The sequence below is a fragment of the Euprymna scolopes genome, chromosome 1, assembly GCF_053919585.1.
Source record: "Euprymna scolopes isolate OS-2025 chromosome 1, ASM5391958v1, whole genome shotgun sequence".
NCBI lineage: Eukaryota > Metazoa > Mollusca > Cephalopoda > Sepiida > Sepiolidae > Euprymna > Euprymna scolopes.
Window position 1 is genome coordinate 176,533,890 of NC_136482.1, and position 16,675 is coordinate 176,550,564.

General features: G+C 31.4%; 1 protein-coding gene across 1 annotated transcript in view; it reads right to left on the reverse strand.

Moving 5' to 3' along the window:
• LOC145277736 (putative E3 ubiquitin-protein ligase HECTD4) overlaps nt 1-16,675 on the reverse strand; it is a 286,999-nt gene that overhangs the window by 201,712 nt on the left and 68,612 nt on the right. Inside the window, exons 7-9 of the mRNA XM_080129447.1 lie at nt 13,323-13,487; nt 8,107-8,220; nt 7,787-7,933 (exon numbers count right to left, since the gene is read on the reverse strand). Coding sequence (XP_079985573.1) covers nt 7,787-7,933; nt 8,107-8,220; nt 13,323-13,487 — 426 coding nt within the window. The remainder of the gene's footprint in view (nt 1-7,786; nt 7,934-8,106; nt 8,221-13,322; nt 13,488-16,675) is intronic.

Sequence of the window (16,675 nt, forward strand, 5' to 3'; positions counted from 1 at the left end):
GTTTCAGATTTCGCCTTTTATGTACTCGGTCATGTGATTGAGAGCTGGCTTGTGATTGGACAAGCCAGGGAGAAAATGGATTTCAAATCTCGAGCCGCGAGAATTAGCTTCTGCCTGTGATTGTAGCAAGTTTCGGCTGCTACAGATTTTCTCTGGTCCCAAATGAAAGCCCATGTTAATGTGTAGTGTAACCCAGATAAAAGAGCAGTAGGGTCCAAATAGGAAGTCTCTTAAATCTGGGTTACACTGTATTTGGATTCTTTAAACTACTGTTCTCATCTTGAGCATTATTTTCCCAACGTTTCAGTCAATGTAACCTCCGACTTGCTTCAGATGTATCTTGCCAAATTCAGGAATCTGCACAAAATTTCGAATAGAACACTTTATTTAATCCACAGGGTAGAATGCTTTCGTTCTGTCAGCCATGACTAGGTAAAAGCCTCAATTAATTTGCAATTGTATTTTACGTGTCACCCGCTTTGAGGATTGAATCTTTAATCTTCAGAAAAGTAACTTCAAAACTGAATTTAACAAATATTTTATCCACTACGTCACAGGCTCTTGCACAAGAAATGAGAGCATGCTACCCCCATGAATTAAATAAAGGGTTCCATTCAAAATTCTGTGCCAATTCCTGGTTTGGTTGTTTTGTTTTATGGCATATAAACCCTTTTCAGGTTATTTAACGCCAAATCCAGTTATTTTGGAAATAGTATTCATGTTTCATCCAGTTATTTTGTAGAAGGTTTTTATCTTTAATTGCTAGTTTGTAGTGTTTGATTTGGTTGTTTTATAGTGGATTTTATCATTTTTGTTTCCTGCCCTACAGAACATGAATGAGTTTTGCAATGGGAGAGGGAAAAGGATTAAAGTATCAATGTTTTGTACATTTTAAGTTAAGAAACTAATCCGGAAGTGGGCGAGGTAGAAAGAGAAAGAGGAAATGGGAAGAAGGAAAGATGGGGAAAAGGTGGGTTGTTGCTGTTTTTGGTTTTGCAGAACAAAGTTTTGTAAAAAGTAGAAAAACAAAAAGCATCAATGTTAGATGCATTTCGTTTTAGGAAGCCAATATCTTCAGACAGCCTGATCTGGTAGCACCAGGCAGATTCCTGAGTTCAATAGGATACACCTGAAGAAGACTGGAGGTGACATTGACCAGAATGTTGTGAAAATAGCAATCAAGATATGAATAGTATTTTGAAGAATACAAATAATCAATCCTCATCTCAAACATTCCGAAATGCAAGAACAACTTTTAGCAGGAATACTCCAATAGTCAAGAAATATTAACCAGTACTTTTTGTGGCTTATTTTCCACTTAAAATTTAAGTTTAAAATTTTAATCATTGACACTCAAAAAATAATAGGTTTATTTCAATAAGTCCCTATTTACTTGTCTCCACACAAAGGCAATTTTTTTTGTTTGTTTGTCATCCTCATTAGTAGGGTAATAGACAGATGATAGCTAGGAAAATGCACTGGCTCGTTCCTATGAATGGCTATAATCTGGTCAATGTTTTGAATGATTTTATGAAGTATTAGGACAAAACTTTTAACCGATATAAGGCTGAAAAATGAAACGCTTAATTAGTTTCTTGGTTTTGATAAATTGAGCTGCAATGTCTGCATTGACACCAATTTCACTTTTTTTTATACCTAATTTTATACACATAATGTGTGATAGCATATGCAATACTCTGTCCTCATTGGCTGCCAACCAGGGCTTCTGCTAGAGAGCAAGGTGTTTTTATACTTGGAGACCAACTTAAATAAAACATATTTCAGATATGTTTGCAAATAATAGTCTTTGTTTAACCCATAAGGAATAATATCTGTTGGATTCCAATGGAGAACATCATTAAGAGAGTTGTCTCCCTTACTTTTAGAAGAATTGAGAGATTTCTTTTGATAACAGAAAATATGCATTGTAGAGTTTAACATGAAATGTAAACAGATTTTATATTCTGGATTTCTTAGTTTTTATTCTACAAATCTAATTTCTTTCACTTCTATGTATTTAAAATACAAACAATATCAACTTCGACACATAATTATTCGCATATACAGTAGCAAATTTTTGGAAAATTTTTCAACGCTTGAAATTCTTGGTTTAATTCAAGCTAAAATCTTTGTTTTCAAACCCACTAATGGTTTTAGAAAACTAAAATATTATTCTTAAATACACATCGATTTTTCAGTCCTCCAAAATAATCCCATAAGAATTTTTTTTTTATTTTGAGCCATTTTTAGAAAGCATGTATATACTTATATACAGATTTAAATTCCTTTATGTCTATCTTATTAAAATTGTCTCTTTGTGTACTTCCAAGGTATGTATGGTATTATAGGGTTCGAAGTAAATATTTATGGAAGTTAAAAAATTGTAAAAATGAACTGCATGATTGTTTACTTCACCATTTTTGATTTTTAGTGATTCAAAAAACATTTAAATTGTTATTTGAATAATTAAATTTTCTGGAAAGTATCTTGGCAAGATTATAGAAATGTGAATGGTTAGAAGACAGTAATATTAAGTAACAGAATCAGCATAATTCCAGCAAAATTGGTATGTCAAATGTACATTTGATTTGAAAATGTATGGATGGTTAATGGGAGTATAATCTTAGTTAGAGAGTTAGATATATTCATCACATCGTATGAATCCAAAGATTCTATTGTTGGCATTGGTTTCCCCAATATTATGAAAAGTAGATAGCCAATTGGTTTTGTTTACATACATGATGTAATTCAAAATTAAATTTAGTTGTTGCTGAAATGTTAGCAAAGCTAGAATGTCATTTAAGGCCTGCAGAAATAGGTGTACTCAGAAGATCCCTTATTCCTCCTAGTTCAAATAGAACTCCTAAAATTGGAACTTCATTAGTTGCATGAATATAGTTAAATACTAAATTCATTTTTTCTTCTTTAAGAATATACTAGTACCCGATAAGAATCAAGAAAACATCTTCACCCCTACCCCTTGAGGAGGACAAGATAACAATTTGCTTTGATTTCAAGAACTCAGATGAGTCTTTTGAATACGAGACAATATGAGACAATGGAAGGCTCAAGTAAATACAATACAATTGCAACTTAAAAATCATTGTTACATTGAAACGTTTCATAACCAGTCAGTACTGCTGGTGAAGCTCTTCCAAAACTCTTTCCAGAGATCAACCATCAACACCAATAGTAACTTAAGAAGGCATCCAACCCCAGCAGTTAAGAACAGAAGACATCAAACCATGCAGTAGTAGAAGTAATGGTATATAAGCCTCCACTATCACTTCTATAATTGTCTTTGGTTCTCCTCTTTTCAGTGCCAACAAGACAGAAGCTAATAAATTTACCCTGATAAACATTAATCTGTTATAGCAGTGGCCTTTGTCATAACTTGGATTGACTAACAACCAAGCAACTTCAGTCCTTGTGCAAGGATCCATGGCATAGTGGATAAAGTACTTGTTAAAATTCTTTTATAAGTTACACATTTTTTTAAGGTTGAAGGTTCAATCCTCAATACAGGCAACACTTAAAATACAATTGCAAATTATTTAGGACTTCTACCTAATCATGGCTGCCGGAGCGAGAGCATGCTACGTCTGTGGATTAAATAAAGGGTTCCATTCAATTGCCATGAAGACTTCTTAATATGATAGCAATATTCCAGAGTTCAACAAGATACACTTGAAGAAGGTCAAACAGAAGTTACATTGACTGTAACATTGTGCATATGACACTAAAGATGAGAGCAGTAATCTGAATAATCCAAATTATCAATACTCATCTCAAAAATCCAGAAATTCAATAGATCTTGTTGACGCTTTAGTTTACTAGGGAATGATATTCACAATCATCTTATGGATTGTGGATTGTATTTTATGAATAAAATTCATTCAATTTTTAGGTTAGTCTATTGTTAGTCTGGATCGTAGGTTTAATTTTTAAAATAGTCAAAGTTGTTACTAAACTATCAAAAAAAAAAAAAAAAAAAAACAACTTTGTTTTTCATTAGAAAAATTTAAATGCTAGATATTTTCTTATTAAATCTTTCCTTACCTTTAAGACAAAATATGTTTATATAATTGTATTTTATATTGTTTTATAAAATAAAATTTGGTAATGTGGAGACAGCAGCCTAAAAAGAAAATGGCTGCCGAGCTCTTAGAATATGTCTGACAAGTTTTGTAAATGATGTTTATGACAATGAATTCATGCGGACTAAAGAAATAACAATATTCCAACTTGTTATGAAGCTAGCTGAAAATTTTGAAATACTTCAATGGATTGCCAAGCATCAGTTAATAACAAATTCTTGGAAGTGTAAACTCTGTAAGTTACCATATGCATTGAACCATTGTTCATGGTTAGACATGGAAATGTTCAAAAGATGAATTTCATCATTCTAAACAAAAAACATTTTTTGGAATGAAACAACCTTTCCTTACAAACACTTATCTTTATAATTTTTATGTGGAATAACAATTTCTTTCAGTTTTTACATAAAACTCCAACTCAGAATCCACTTTCTTTTCTAATTTGCTGTGTCTACATATCAAAAATTTTAAATGCTTTTTTTCTGTTAATGTTTCAAAAGGTGTAATAATTTAAGATGCCGAACAGAAGACACACAGAAGAGTTTTCATTTTATATCTTAGAATTTTTAAGATAGAATTGATCATTTGTATCATGTGGATTATTGGATGTTATTTTTGTGTTTTGATCAATGTAAGTGTTAACCTTCTTCCGCTGAATCTTGCAAAACTCTGGAATGTACACAAAAGTTCTAACTGAACCTTATATTTAATCTGAGGGAGTAGATTGTTCTTATTCCCTTAACCATGGTCAGGTAGAAACTTTAAGTAATTTTTATTTTATTCTTAATATCGCCTGGAGTGAGGATTGAACCTTTAACTGATTCCCCAAGTTTGACAAGACACTTCTAGAAAAAATTGACTGAAACATTGTCAGAACAACATCGAAGATGAGAACAGTAGTCCAAATTAACCAAATGATCCAGATTTCATTTTTCAAGAAAATGTACTTTGTCTATGAAACGAATGCAGGCATTTGATTGGATGTTCTACTGAAATTAATTTATTAGACAACATTATGAACTTATCAACTTTAGAAACGAAAGTTTTTGTATTAAATTTTCACAACATAATATAAATTAAGTCTTGCTTTTGTTTGTTTATAACCTGCCACATCAACATTTTTGGGGTCATTTAAGGCTGAAACAACTGCATATAGTTAACTGAACAGAAGTTATTTTTTTACCTTTTATTATTATTATAACAAATGCTAGAATTTTTGAAAATTGAATGCTTGTTGAAAGATATTCTGCACAAAAGCAAACAGCGATAAAAGCTTAAAATAAAAATCATGAGATTCTATAACCAAGCAACCTTTCAGCGTAGCAAAGCAGAAGTTATCGGTTACAATCTGCTATTTATTGAGAAGTAATCACTTGCAGAATTGTATTCATCAGACTCTTAAGGCATTTGCAAATTTTGATGGCAATTTTTAACAGACATTTTTTTTTTGAAGAATAGAGATTTTTGCTTAAGAAAAAATTTGACATGGAAAAAAATTTTATACAAAATATTATAAAATGTACAAATATGCCATTTGTAAATGTTTAACATCAAAGTAATATCTTAGGCATAACATGATTTGAAATTTTTGTTTTCTTAGCAAGAAAAAAAAATAGCATTAAACTCATGCAGTCATAAAGTCTTACCATATTATCAAACATGACCTGCCATTGAAGAAATTTACATAATAAAATTATATATAAAAATTAGTCTAGATATTTTATTTTAAAATAAAAAGAATTTCTACTCAAGACATTTTTTCCTTATTAATTAAAAAATTGGAATGCAACAGCTGATTATATTTTTTACATAGTTTAGACAAAAAAAGCAGTTCTTTTCCAAAATTCACCGTAGATTACAAAAAACAAGAAGAAAAATCTTTACGATGTACGTACCCATAATGAAATGAAAATATCATATTCCAAAAGTTATGTAAATCGATCAAGTAGTTTCATTTTTAAATAAGAAAATCACTTTTAAGCAATTAATGATAATTTGTATGCATTACAACATAAATATCACAAGTTGAATCATTACTGGATTATCTCCCCACATTTTTTTTTTAGATCATTTTCTAAATGGCAGACGAGACAGCCACTCATCTATTATTCATGAAATTTGGCTTTCTTATTTAAAAATAAAGCTATTTGATCATTTTACATGATTTTTAGAATATGATGTTTTTGCTTCATCAGGGGTATGTACATCATACACATTTTTCTTTACTTTTGATTTTTATTATTAAGGAATTCTAGAAAAGAAAAAACTACTGTGGTGAATTAAATGTTTTAAAAAATATTTTAACACCAATTAAATCTATTTGAGTTGATCATAGTTTTGGTTACCAGTTTTATATTAAAAAAATATCACTGCATGAGGAAGAGAGAGTGCCAGAAAAAAAAAAATATATATATATATATATAGATATTTGTTTGTTTTCACAAGTGACGGTACTATCCTTAACAAATTCATCCACGCAATTCCGAACACTACCGCTGAATCAACACACCACGAACAATATCGTTCAATTGACACACACGTTTCAAAGCAGCACTGAACAATCTTGCTGAATCGACACGCCATGATACAAAATTCGAAACGCGTTATCAAAGCCGTGTATTTTAACCACCAAATCACTTATCAGCTTGTTTTTTATAGCTGTTGGGCGAAACTAAATCGTCACTTTCGCATAAGATGGGTGGAGTTCATTAGTAGATTTGATTTGTAATCAAAAGGTCCCAGGTTCGCTTTTCACCGCAGGTAGGCCCGACTCATACATGTGCGTGTGTGCTTCCACACATGCTTGGCACAAAAAAAAACAAATTAACATACGTAAATGTTGATAGATAACCAATTTAAGAATTTAGCTAATAAAAAGTTAGTAAATTGTCTCCCTTGAGAAGATCTTCATTCAGCAAACATCAGAGTGTCTTTAGAATTCACATGGAATTCAACAAAATGGATTCAAAAGTTACTAGACAAATTTGGATGAAATTCGAAACATAAACAGAGGTTAATGAACTATGTTTAAACAGTGAAAAGGGGACGAAACTCGCATTTGGAAAATAAATTTACCCATAGAAGTTACTCCTTAATTCTTACTATACTGTTGCAAATGGGGTTATCCTCCACCCCAGGAAATGCCAGATAATATTACAGGTAGCTAATAAAATCAAGTTCATGTTTAGTAAACTATCGAAGTGTATTTTTGCTGTGTTTAAAAGAATGATGATAACACTAATGTATGAAAATATGATGATTATCTTTATATTTTTAGTGAACAAGTTAGGAAGGAGAATGCATGCACAAGAATTTGACAGAGTTCTATTATTGGACCCAATCGTTAGTCGACCGATGATCTCAATTTTGAACTGATATTATATAACAGTTTGTGACACATATTTTCAGATTTCACCTCTGCTGTCAATATAGCCACACCTCTAGGGCACTTATTTAGTGATGGGGTATTCCTGTCTGCAACTAACCTTTAGATAAGGGTAATCTCTGTGGGTGGTTTCTACTCGACTAACAATTATTTTATTTTTGACAAGAAACTCCTCAAAAAAAAAAAAAAAAAAAAAAAAAGCAAGTGTTTACTTTTCTAATGGTGACTTAAAAAAAAAAAAATTTGATTAAAAAATAAATAAAAAATGCATCAACTGTTTAAGACAAAAAAATGAGAAACCTACCTGATGGTAATGGAACTGGTCTAATGAAAGGAAAACCAAGTTGTTGACTTATAATATGAGAGGATTTATGTGCAGGGTTGTGAAACTGATCAACCAAGTCATTACCACATGACCAAATAAGGTTGTTTTTAGAATCAAAACAGACACCTACAAAAAGAAAAGACAGTTTTTGTTCATTTTTATTAAAGAAAAAGAAAGAAAAAGATTTGAAAAAAGAAAAAGTTCTACAAAAACAATAAAGCAAACACAAGAAATAAAAAAATATTTGAGACAAAAAGAGACATGCTTTAATTAAAAAGTGAATTGAGATAATTCCTTACCTAGTCCCAAAACAGAAGCTCCACGAGCCAAAGAGCATGCTGGTGCATCAATAAGATCTACTCGTGAGTTGAATACACCATCGAATACATTAAAGCACATATTAGTAGCAAGTGCTGAAAAACAAAATTGTTTTGAAACGATGGTAAAATGAAAACAATAAAATAAGATGTACATTTTGATTATCATAAACCAACAAACATTTATGTAAATCAGAGTGGAGAACTGGAGAAAAATGGGTACTCCTGGAGAATAAGGGCCGTGCTATCAACAGAATTTTCCGAGCAATTTATGTAAGATACCAAAAGCTGTCAATTGAAAATTGATTTTTGTTTGCAAATTTTTTCAATGAAAAATAAAATTTCTGTTATTACTAAGCTAATTCAATGAAAAATTAATTGAAACATGGAAACATTCTTTTTTTTTTTGTTGTTAAAGAAAATACCTCCATATATAATAAAATGACTGCAGAAATTCCCCTCTGGACCAAAGTATCATAGGTTTCCAACAACCGATGCTACATACAAATTCAATACATCAAGGCTAATAGAACACCATTTTAGACACATTCAGTCATGATAATAAAATACTACATTGCATCCTACGAGCAACATCCTCACAATTGAAATTTCTTTAGAGGAAGGAGTCCCTATTTTTCTCTCTACCACTGCTACCAGTTGTCATCGGGACGAATTCTACACATTCCACAGATTCTGTGATTACAACGACTGTAACTGGCTCATACATACATAGACCTAACATAATTTTTCCAATTTCCAATTCATAAATAATAAAGGCTCGTTCGCCGAAGTCCGTCCATTCTGATTGGCTGAACTCTGAAAATTCTCATATTCTGGTATTGAATGCTTACTAACATTAAAATATGGGGTCATCATCATTATCAACATCTTTGTCGAAACAAAAGAATTACACAGCCCTTGCAATAGACTTTTTTTTTACCATTAAAGTTAAAAGGAAAGTTTTAAAGACTATGAGAATCATTATTCAGGTCTGCCACAGTGTTTTTTGGTTGTTCCTTTTCCTCAGAACACAATGTTCCCTCTGGAATGAATGCACTGGGTTATAGTTAATTTGTAGTTTGTTCTTTTATTTCCATTATACATTACAGGCAGACAGTAACAACTGCTATCTAATAGGCCACACTAGCCTACTTTTATTTAACATTTATATTATTATTATCATATTATTTAGATGAAAGCACAAAATAATCACAGCATATAATTAAATCCCTGTGTTAAGAATGGGTTAATAGATACTAACGTTAATTTGGCACTGGACATTCATTTTTGTCATGGGTGCCAGTGCCCACTATTTTACTGAGCCACTAACAACTGTAGTTTAATCATTTTTTTTTTTTTTTCAGGTAGGGTGGAGGGCATATTTTCACCGGGCTACACCGGTACACAGGTCCTGTTAGTAATGAATTAAATTTGGATAATTTTTTTTACAAAACTTTAAGAAAATTAAAATTCAAATAAAAAAAAACAAACTCATTTTAAAATAAGCTTTGTGAATAAATGTTTATTGGACAATTTTTACAAAACTTTAAAATCATGAAAAAAAAAAACTCTTAAGAGTAGTTTCATGAATATTTTTTGAATAACAAAACAAAAAAAAATTTTTTTAATTCTTTATGATTTTCTTTTTTATTTTTTTTAAAGATTAAAATCCAAATAAATATTTACTTCTTTTATATAATAAATTAATGTTAGCAAATAAATGTTTTCTTAAATGACATTCACTATTGCTATTTTATGATTTTCAGCATTTTTATGTAAATGTTCAGAAAATTCCGATGACAGCATGGTCCTCATTCTGCATAAGTACTAACAAAATATAAAATAACATAAGGGTTATTAATAGGCATCTCAAGCCAAAATTATATTTTTATTATGCCTAAACCTTTTAATTTTTGAAAATCACAAACAATGCATGTTTATTCCTGCCAGACTACATTTTTAGTACACCTAGTTGAGATGCAATTCTGAATTTTTGAGATGAGATGTGAATACTTGTGTTATGTTGATTAATCGGACTATGATTCTCATCTTGCGTGTTATTAGGAAAAAAAAGAGGGTTGGCTCTGCATTACAAGAATTTGAACCGTTTGTTTGAGGGTGGGTCTGTAGATCATAAAGAAGGTTTAGTCATCAGGGGTCAAGATGAGAATAATAATAGTCCGATTAATCAACATAACACAAGCACCTACCTGAGCTATTAAACATAAGATCATCTTTCATCTAACATCCTTGTTAGATATTAAGTGGAACTGAACAAAAGCTTATACATTTGATAAAATTCTTTCCAGTGTTTGTACAAGATGTGAATTTCTTGTTTACAAAAAAGATTGTGAATCACCTTTAAGATTTTTAAATGGAAACATGCTTGAATATTAATCAAGATTTTAAAAGACTAATCTTAATTGCAAACCATGGAACTCTTCCATTTGCCTGTTTCCCACCTGATTACAACTTGGATGTCTTCAAGTCTAACATAAACAAATTCCTGATAAACCGCCTTCTTAAGTAAGACACTTTATCAAACCTCCATTACTAACGATTACTACGATATTATCCCATTGATTACTGTACACGCAATAACCCTTATCCATAATCAACAGATGGTCTGGTTAAAGGTGTGTGTGTGGGGGGGGGGCATCTTACCCTTCTGCAAAGGTGCAGTCCTAAATAATGGGGTGTTCACAAGCGCTCATACCCAAGCATATTGGAAATCCCACGATACATAACAGCTTAAAATGATAATTGCGGACGTGCATCAATTATGCTTTTTATCTCTCAGCTTTTTCTCTTCAGCTATTAATACCAAAGTGGGGTTTAGCAGTCAAGTTTTTTTGTTGAATTTAAAGAAAATTTTAAATATGAAGAACCCATAAAGAAATTTACAAGCATTCTTTTACAACCATAACTAGTTATGAAAATGCAAAATTTCAAACATTAAAAAAAAAAGAGTAAATACATAAATTAATATGTTTATTTTAATTTATAAAATAAAAAGATTACAAAGTTAGCAGGAATGTTAGAAAACAATTGATATATATAAAAAGGTGAAAATTAAAATAAGGAATTAATTGAATTGTAAAATGGAAATACCTTAGAAATCTAATAATGTTATTTTGTCAACTTTTCAAACAGTAAAGAATCATTCAAATCAATGGTTTATTCTGACTAGCCAGTCATGTTTGAAAATTTTCACCATGTGATGTTGCTAAGTCAGATTATTTTTCTAACTTATTGATCATTAGATGTTACCTGGGTTGATTTCAGTTCTCTTAGGTTTGTCGTAATATGTAACACTTTTCTTTCAAGTTGTTTTTTTGTTTTTTTTTAATTTTATGATTATTTTAAATTACCTGTCGTTGCTTAGTATCACATAGTTATGCAAGTTGGCCTCTGCATGCTAGGATTTTTCCCAAACCAGATATGTATTTTTATATTTCTTTCAAGATAATTTGCTACATTCACTGATGTGGGTCACAGTTTTGTCTCTTTGTCCACATAATCTTATCTTTAGTGTAGTCGTCTCTAATCATATTGTTTTTGTCATTGTTATTTATATTAAAAATAATATTCATCCATTTTAAAATCTGTTAATTATCAAATAGATAAAATATACAAACCTCCCAAATCACCTGAAATCATAGAGACAGGTATTAAAAATATCTTTTTGTGTTTAGGAAATAACTAATCATGGTTTAGGCTTAGTTTATCTGTTTAACAATATATAATGCATTATCAGACACAATTTTATAAGAATAATTACATCCAAATTGTTATTTTACACATAGCTAGTAGAGATGAAAGGTTAATGCCTTTCTTAACAATATTAGTGCATTAATGTATATTTGGATTATTATATTTTCAAAATTGATTATCAGAATACAGTGTTTTTTTTCAGTTAGAAAAAAAAATGTGGAAGGAATGGAAAATTATGAATATGTTAGGGAGAAGAACAGAAAGTATGACTGAACCTTTATTTCTGATTCGAATCTCAACAAGGGTTTCTTACTATTCTACGTTATAATTTAAGGAGAGAAAAAAGTGAATTATTATACGGCACAATCACATTGACACACCGGTTCTCACCAGATCACTGAAGTTAAGCAATGTTGAGCCGGGCCAGTACCAAATGGGTGACTATTTGGGAAGGTGAGGCACTGTATGTACCGCGAGGTAAAATACCGTGTTGAGAAACTGGTGCAGTCTATTCTTCTTTCGAGGGTAGATGGGACTCTTAAGCCGTGGTAGGCACCCCATGTAGTGATGGCGTTACAATAAAAAATACCCTTGATAGCCCTGATATCAGGTATTCAGCTACTGACAAGATTTGAATTACACTACAAACTCGTGTAATGAGTTCAATCTCAGCTACGACCGCGCTGGAGAAAGTGGATCTGGAGTTTACTTTCGGCAGCCACGTAACTCTTGCTTCCCTTATTTTGTTCTGTGGTCCTCACATTATAGGAACGATGTTTCTGATGAAGGGAGAAGAATTGCCATTTTCTGGGTCAGAATCTATTCCATCTAAGATTTGACATTGGCAAGTTTTTGACCTTGAAGTAGTATTTTTTTTTTGTTTTAGCTCCTTACATCAAATGGTTTCAGGCTTTGTCTGGAGCAATTTCCATAAAAAAATTAATGAGCAGATCATATCCAATATGATTTGAAATTCAATAGTACTGTTAGAAATTGCATGATGATGATAAATATTTGAAATAAATCTGAGCTTTGTGTTATTTTTTTTTCAGAGCACTCAGAATCGTTAGTCACCAATCTCTTACATACAAATATTATATAGTACATAATATAAAATTTTTAAAGTAACTCAAAACACTAAAAAAATATATATATATATATATATATATATATATATATATATATATATATATAACCCTGTCATCATATTTTGTTAGCACAATGTGGTAAACAAATATGGTTGCATTGCTGGCAAAACAAAAATTTACTGCAGAGTTTGCGATATGAGTTATGTGTATGATTACACTTTTCTCTCGATGCACTGACCTGTTAATCAAGCTGCCAAAGATGACAACCACATTAGGTAATTTTATAGGTTTTTTAATAGCTTAAAACAAATAAAAAATAAAATCTAAAAATTAACAAATGCCACAAATTTCAAAACAAAAAAATAGTAAATATATAGACAAAGAAAAAGAACTTACATCTAATTGCAGCTAAAGATCCACCAAACAGATTCCTCGCTGGACCTGTGTTTGTACCTCCTGGTACCGGGGTCAAAAGCACTACTGATGTGCCATCACAGAATATTGGTGTTTTAATCAAGTTTTTCAATGTAACACCACAAGATGTGTTTCCTTGAAAATTAGCTACAATGAAAAGATAAAAATTATTATTAAAAAAAAAAACAATCATCAATTAAAACGGCGTATCTCTATCTCTACTATTATATAAAGGTACTTTATGCGCCTAGCAGTGTTCTTAGATAGGATTTGTATCGAAATGTATTCGATAAGTATCTATAATCAATAATCAAAAAAATTTGATGAAAGAAAGAACAGGCGATTTTGACTAAAGTTAACACATGAAGAGTCATTGCTTAAAACGATAAGGAACTACAATAAAGTGTAGTATCTGTTCTTCAGATGCTGCACTTCTATTTCTTGTTCTCTTTCGGTGGAGGAGAAATCCTTCACGACTGAGACAATTTAAATTTTTGTACCTTTTCTCCACGTTAAAAAACGACCCTGGTGTCTAACTTTGTCCCGTGGGGAGGCATAGTAAATAGGTACAATAAGGCTAGCTGAGATGACATCAGAGATCACATTAGAGCTGCTCCATGGGGAAATATATTTCTCTTCCTGCAGAACAGCATGCAAATGAGACCACTGAATGGTTCAAAGCTGCAATTGAAGCACATGTTCTTACATGGAGGTTCTATAGCAAACCCCAGTCTCACCAATGATTTACTTCTATTTGCACAGCTGCCATTGTTCAAAGGCAACATGTATACTAAAGATTTATCCAACATAAGTCCAGTAGAAATAGATAATATATAATTCTACTTGCCAATTCCATAACAGAACTATAATACTGCAATTCATCCAAATACAGTACTACAGTTGAGGTAATTTAAAAAAAAAAATTTGTTTTATTCTTTCATTTTTTCATCATTTGAAGTATGAAGCAGCTATCAACAATTTTACAAAACACAGGAATTTCATTCTATATTTTTGTATGCCTGTGAAACATAGTCAACAACGAAACATCAGATGAACACTTTCTTGGTTGCAGCGCATCTGATTTTCATTCCCACTCTATAAGAAAGCATGTTGCACAATGACGCTTTTAACTAGTATGGACACATCATCTGCCATAAGTCATCCAAAATGTTTAAACGTACGTCCCTCATTGACGTTGATGGTGCAAAACCAAGTGATAGGCTACTTGAGATATGGAGGTAATCAGCTGATGATGACCTGATCCTATCAGGCGGAACAAGGAAAAGTTGGGAGTCATTCACAAGACGACTAATCTAGGTTTCTATTGGTACCTTTGAGAACTGGAGAGTATGAATGAAAAAAAAAGGGGGGGGGGAATTACTCACTGCCAAGACCAAAGAAAACTGCATACGAAAATCAAGGAATTCCTTAATGAGGTTAAATATCCAGTCAGGCTGGAGATGCTCTAGTTCTGATGTATTGATGGAGAATTGCGATGATGGTGTGGAATCAGTAGCTCACCATGTTTGCACAATGAAATCCTTTAAAAAACTGCAAACAATGTGCAATACAAACCTTGATGAGAGAGATGAGTACTAGAGTGATGATTATAAAGAAACTACAGAACGAGGCAGTTCATTACTTATGGCACAAAAGTCACAAGAGGCAATTACTTACTGCTAAGATCCAAGAGAACTGCATAAAAACAATCAAGAAATTTTGCAATGAAGTCAAACATCCAGTCAAACTGAAGATGCTTCATCACAGAACAACAAGTGGCTAGCCTACAGTTTGCAGAAAATCCAATGAGTGATGATCTTTGTGTATGTTTCCAGTAAAGGTCAGATTATGCTGACCCATATCTTGAAAAAAGGACATAAACTCAATTCAGATGGCTATATTTAGTTGCTGTCCACTGTTTTCAAGTGCCGAGTGAAAATAGTGGCTGCAGGAAGGACATACGTATAGAGCAGGACTCGGCTTCTTGACAACACCACTTCCAACGTTTGGCACTTCAATTTGCCCGATTGTAATCCTATGCACCATTATGTAGAGCAAAATTGAAAAAGACAACCAAAAATGAGCTGATTGACAGAATCAAAATGGCGTCTCTTAATGGTTTGGTCGTTTTCTTATATGGCATATAAACTCTTTTCAGGTAATTCACTGCTGAATCCAGTAAATTTGGAAAAAGTTTTATGCTAAAATTCTTACAGTCCATAGTCTTTAAATACTCATTCATGGTGTTTAGTTTGGTTGCTTTTAGAGGAAAATTGTTGTTGTTATTGTTGTTTAAGACTTTGCAGAACAGTTTTGCAAAGAGAGAGGAAAAAACTAAAAAAAAAAACAATAACATCGATGTTTGGTGCATATTAGGCAAGGAAAACAATATTTTCAGACTGGCTGATCTGGCAGCACCAGGCAAGCCTCTCTTGAAAGACGTGGTGAAGGTCACATGCTCCAGGTTCAGGTCCAACTTGAGGTTGTGGTGAAAGTTTTGCTTCTTTAAAAAAGATTTGTACTAAATTTTGAGAATGGATTACTTATTGGCAAAGATGTTTTTTTTTCAAAAAAGTGTGAAATTTATCCCCAAAAATGTTAAAGTTTTAATACAGCTTTCTTTTGTATATTTGAACAAGAAGCCGGCAACAACTGATTTTTTTACAAAATTAATTATAAAAGTTTAAGCTAAAAATAAAGAGATTAACAATTTATAGAAAAACAAATATGTAAAAGAAAATTAAAAATTAATTTTTTACTAGTACTTTTACAATAAAACGTCCAAATACTAAGAAATTAGGTTACGTTTTAGTGTCTGAACTTTTCCGAAAAAATGTAATTTTAATGAATAAAGCCACCCTGGAATTTTCACAAGTAAAAACTAACCCTTTTGCAAAAAACCACAAGTTAAATTTCAATAAAATATTCATATCCCATGTAAAATTGAAAGTAAAATGTAGAAAACGACAACTTCATAATGAAAATAAGATTTACTTTAATTTAGATCATTAAGCAAAGACATAACTAAATTATAAAGTATTGGAAGTTATCACATGAAATATTTTAAAAAATCTAAACTTAATAAAGTAAGTAGAAATAATAAAATAGGATTAATCAAATAATTTTAAATGCTGCAATGCATTTTTTTGCATAGCATTGAAATGCCAATAAAAGCAATGCAACCAAAGCATGTAAATTGAGCCCTGATGAGACTTTATTATACAGTACCTTTAAAAATAATTGCCACTTTAAGAGACTGTCTATGAAATATTTATACTGAATAAATAATATTTAAAACTTTTTTTTTTTTTTTACATGGCTTAGTTTTGTGCCTA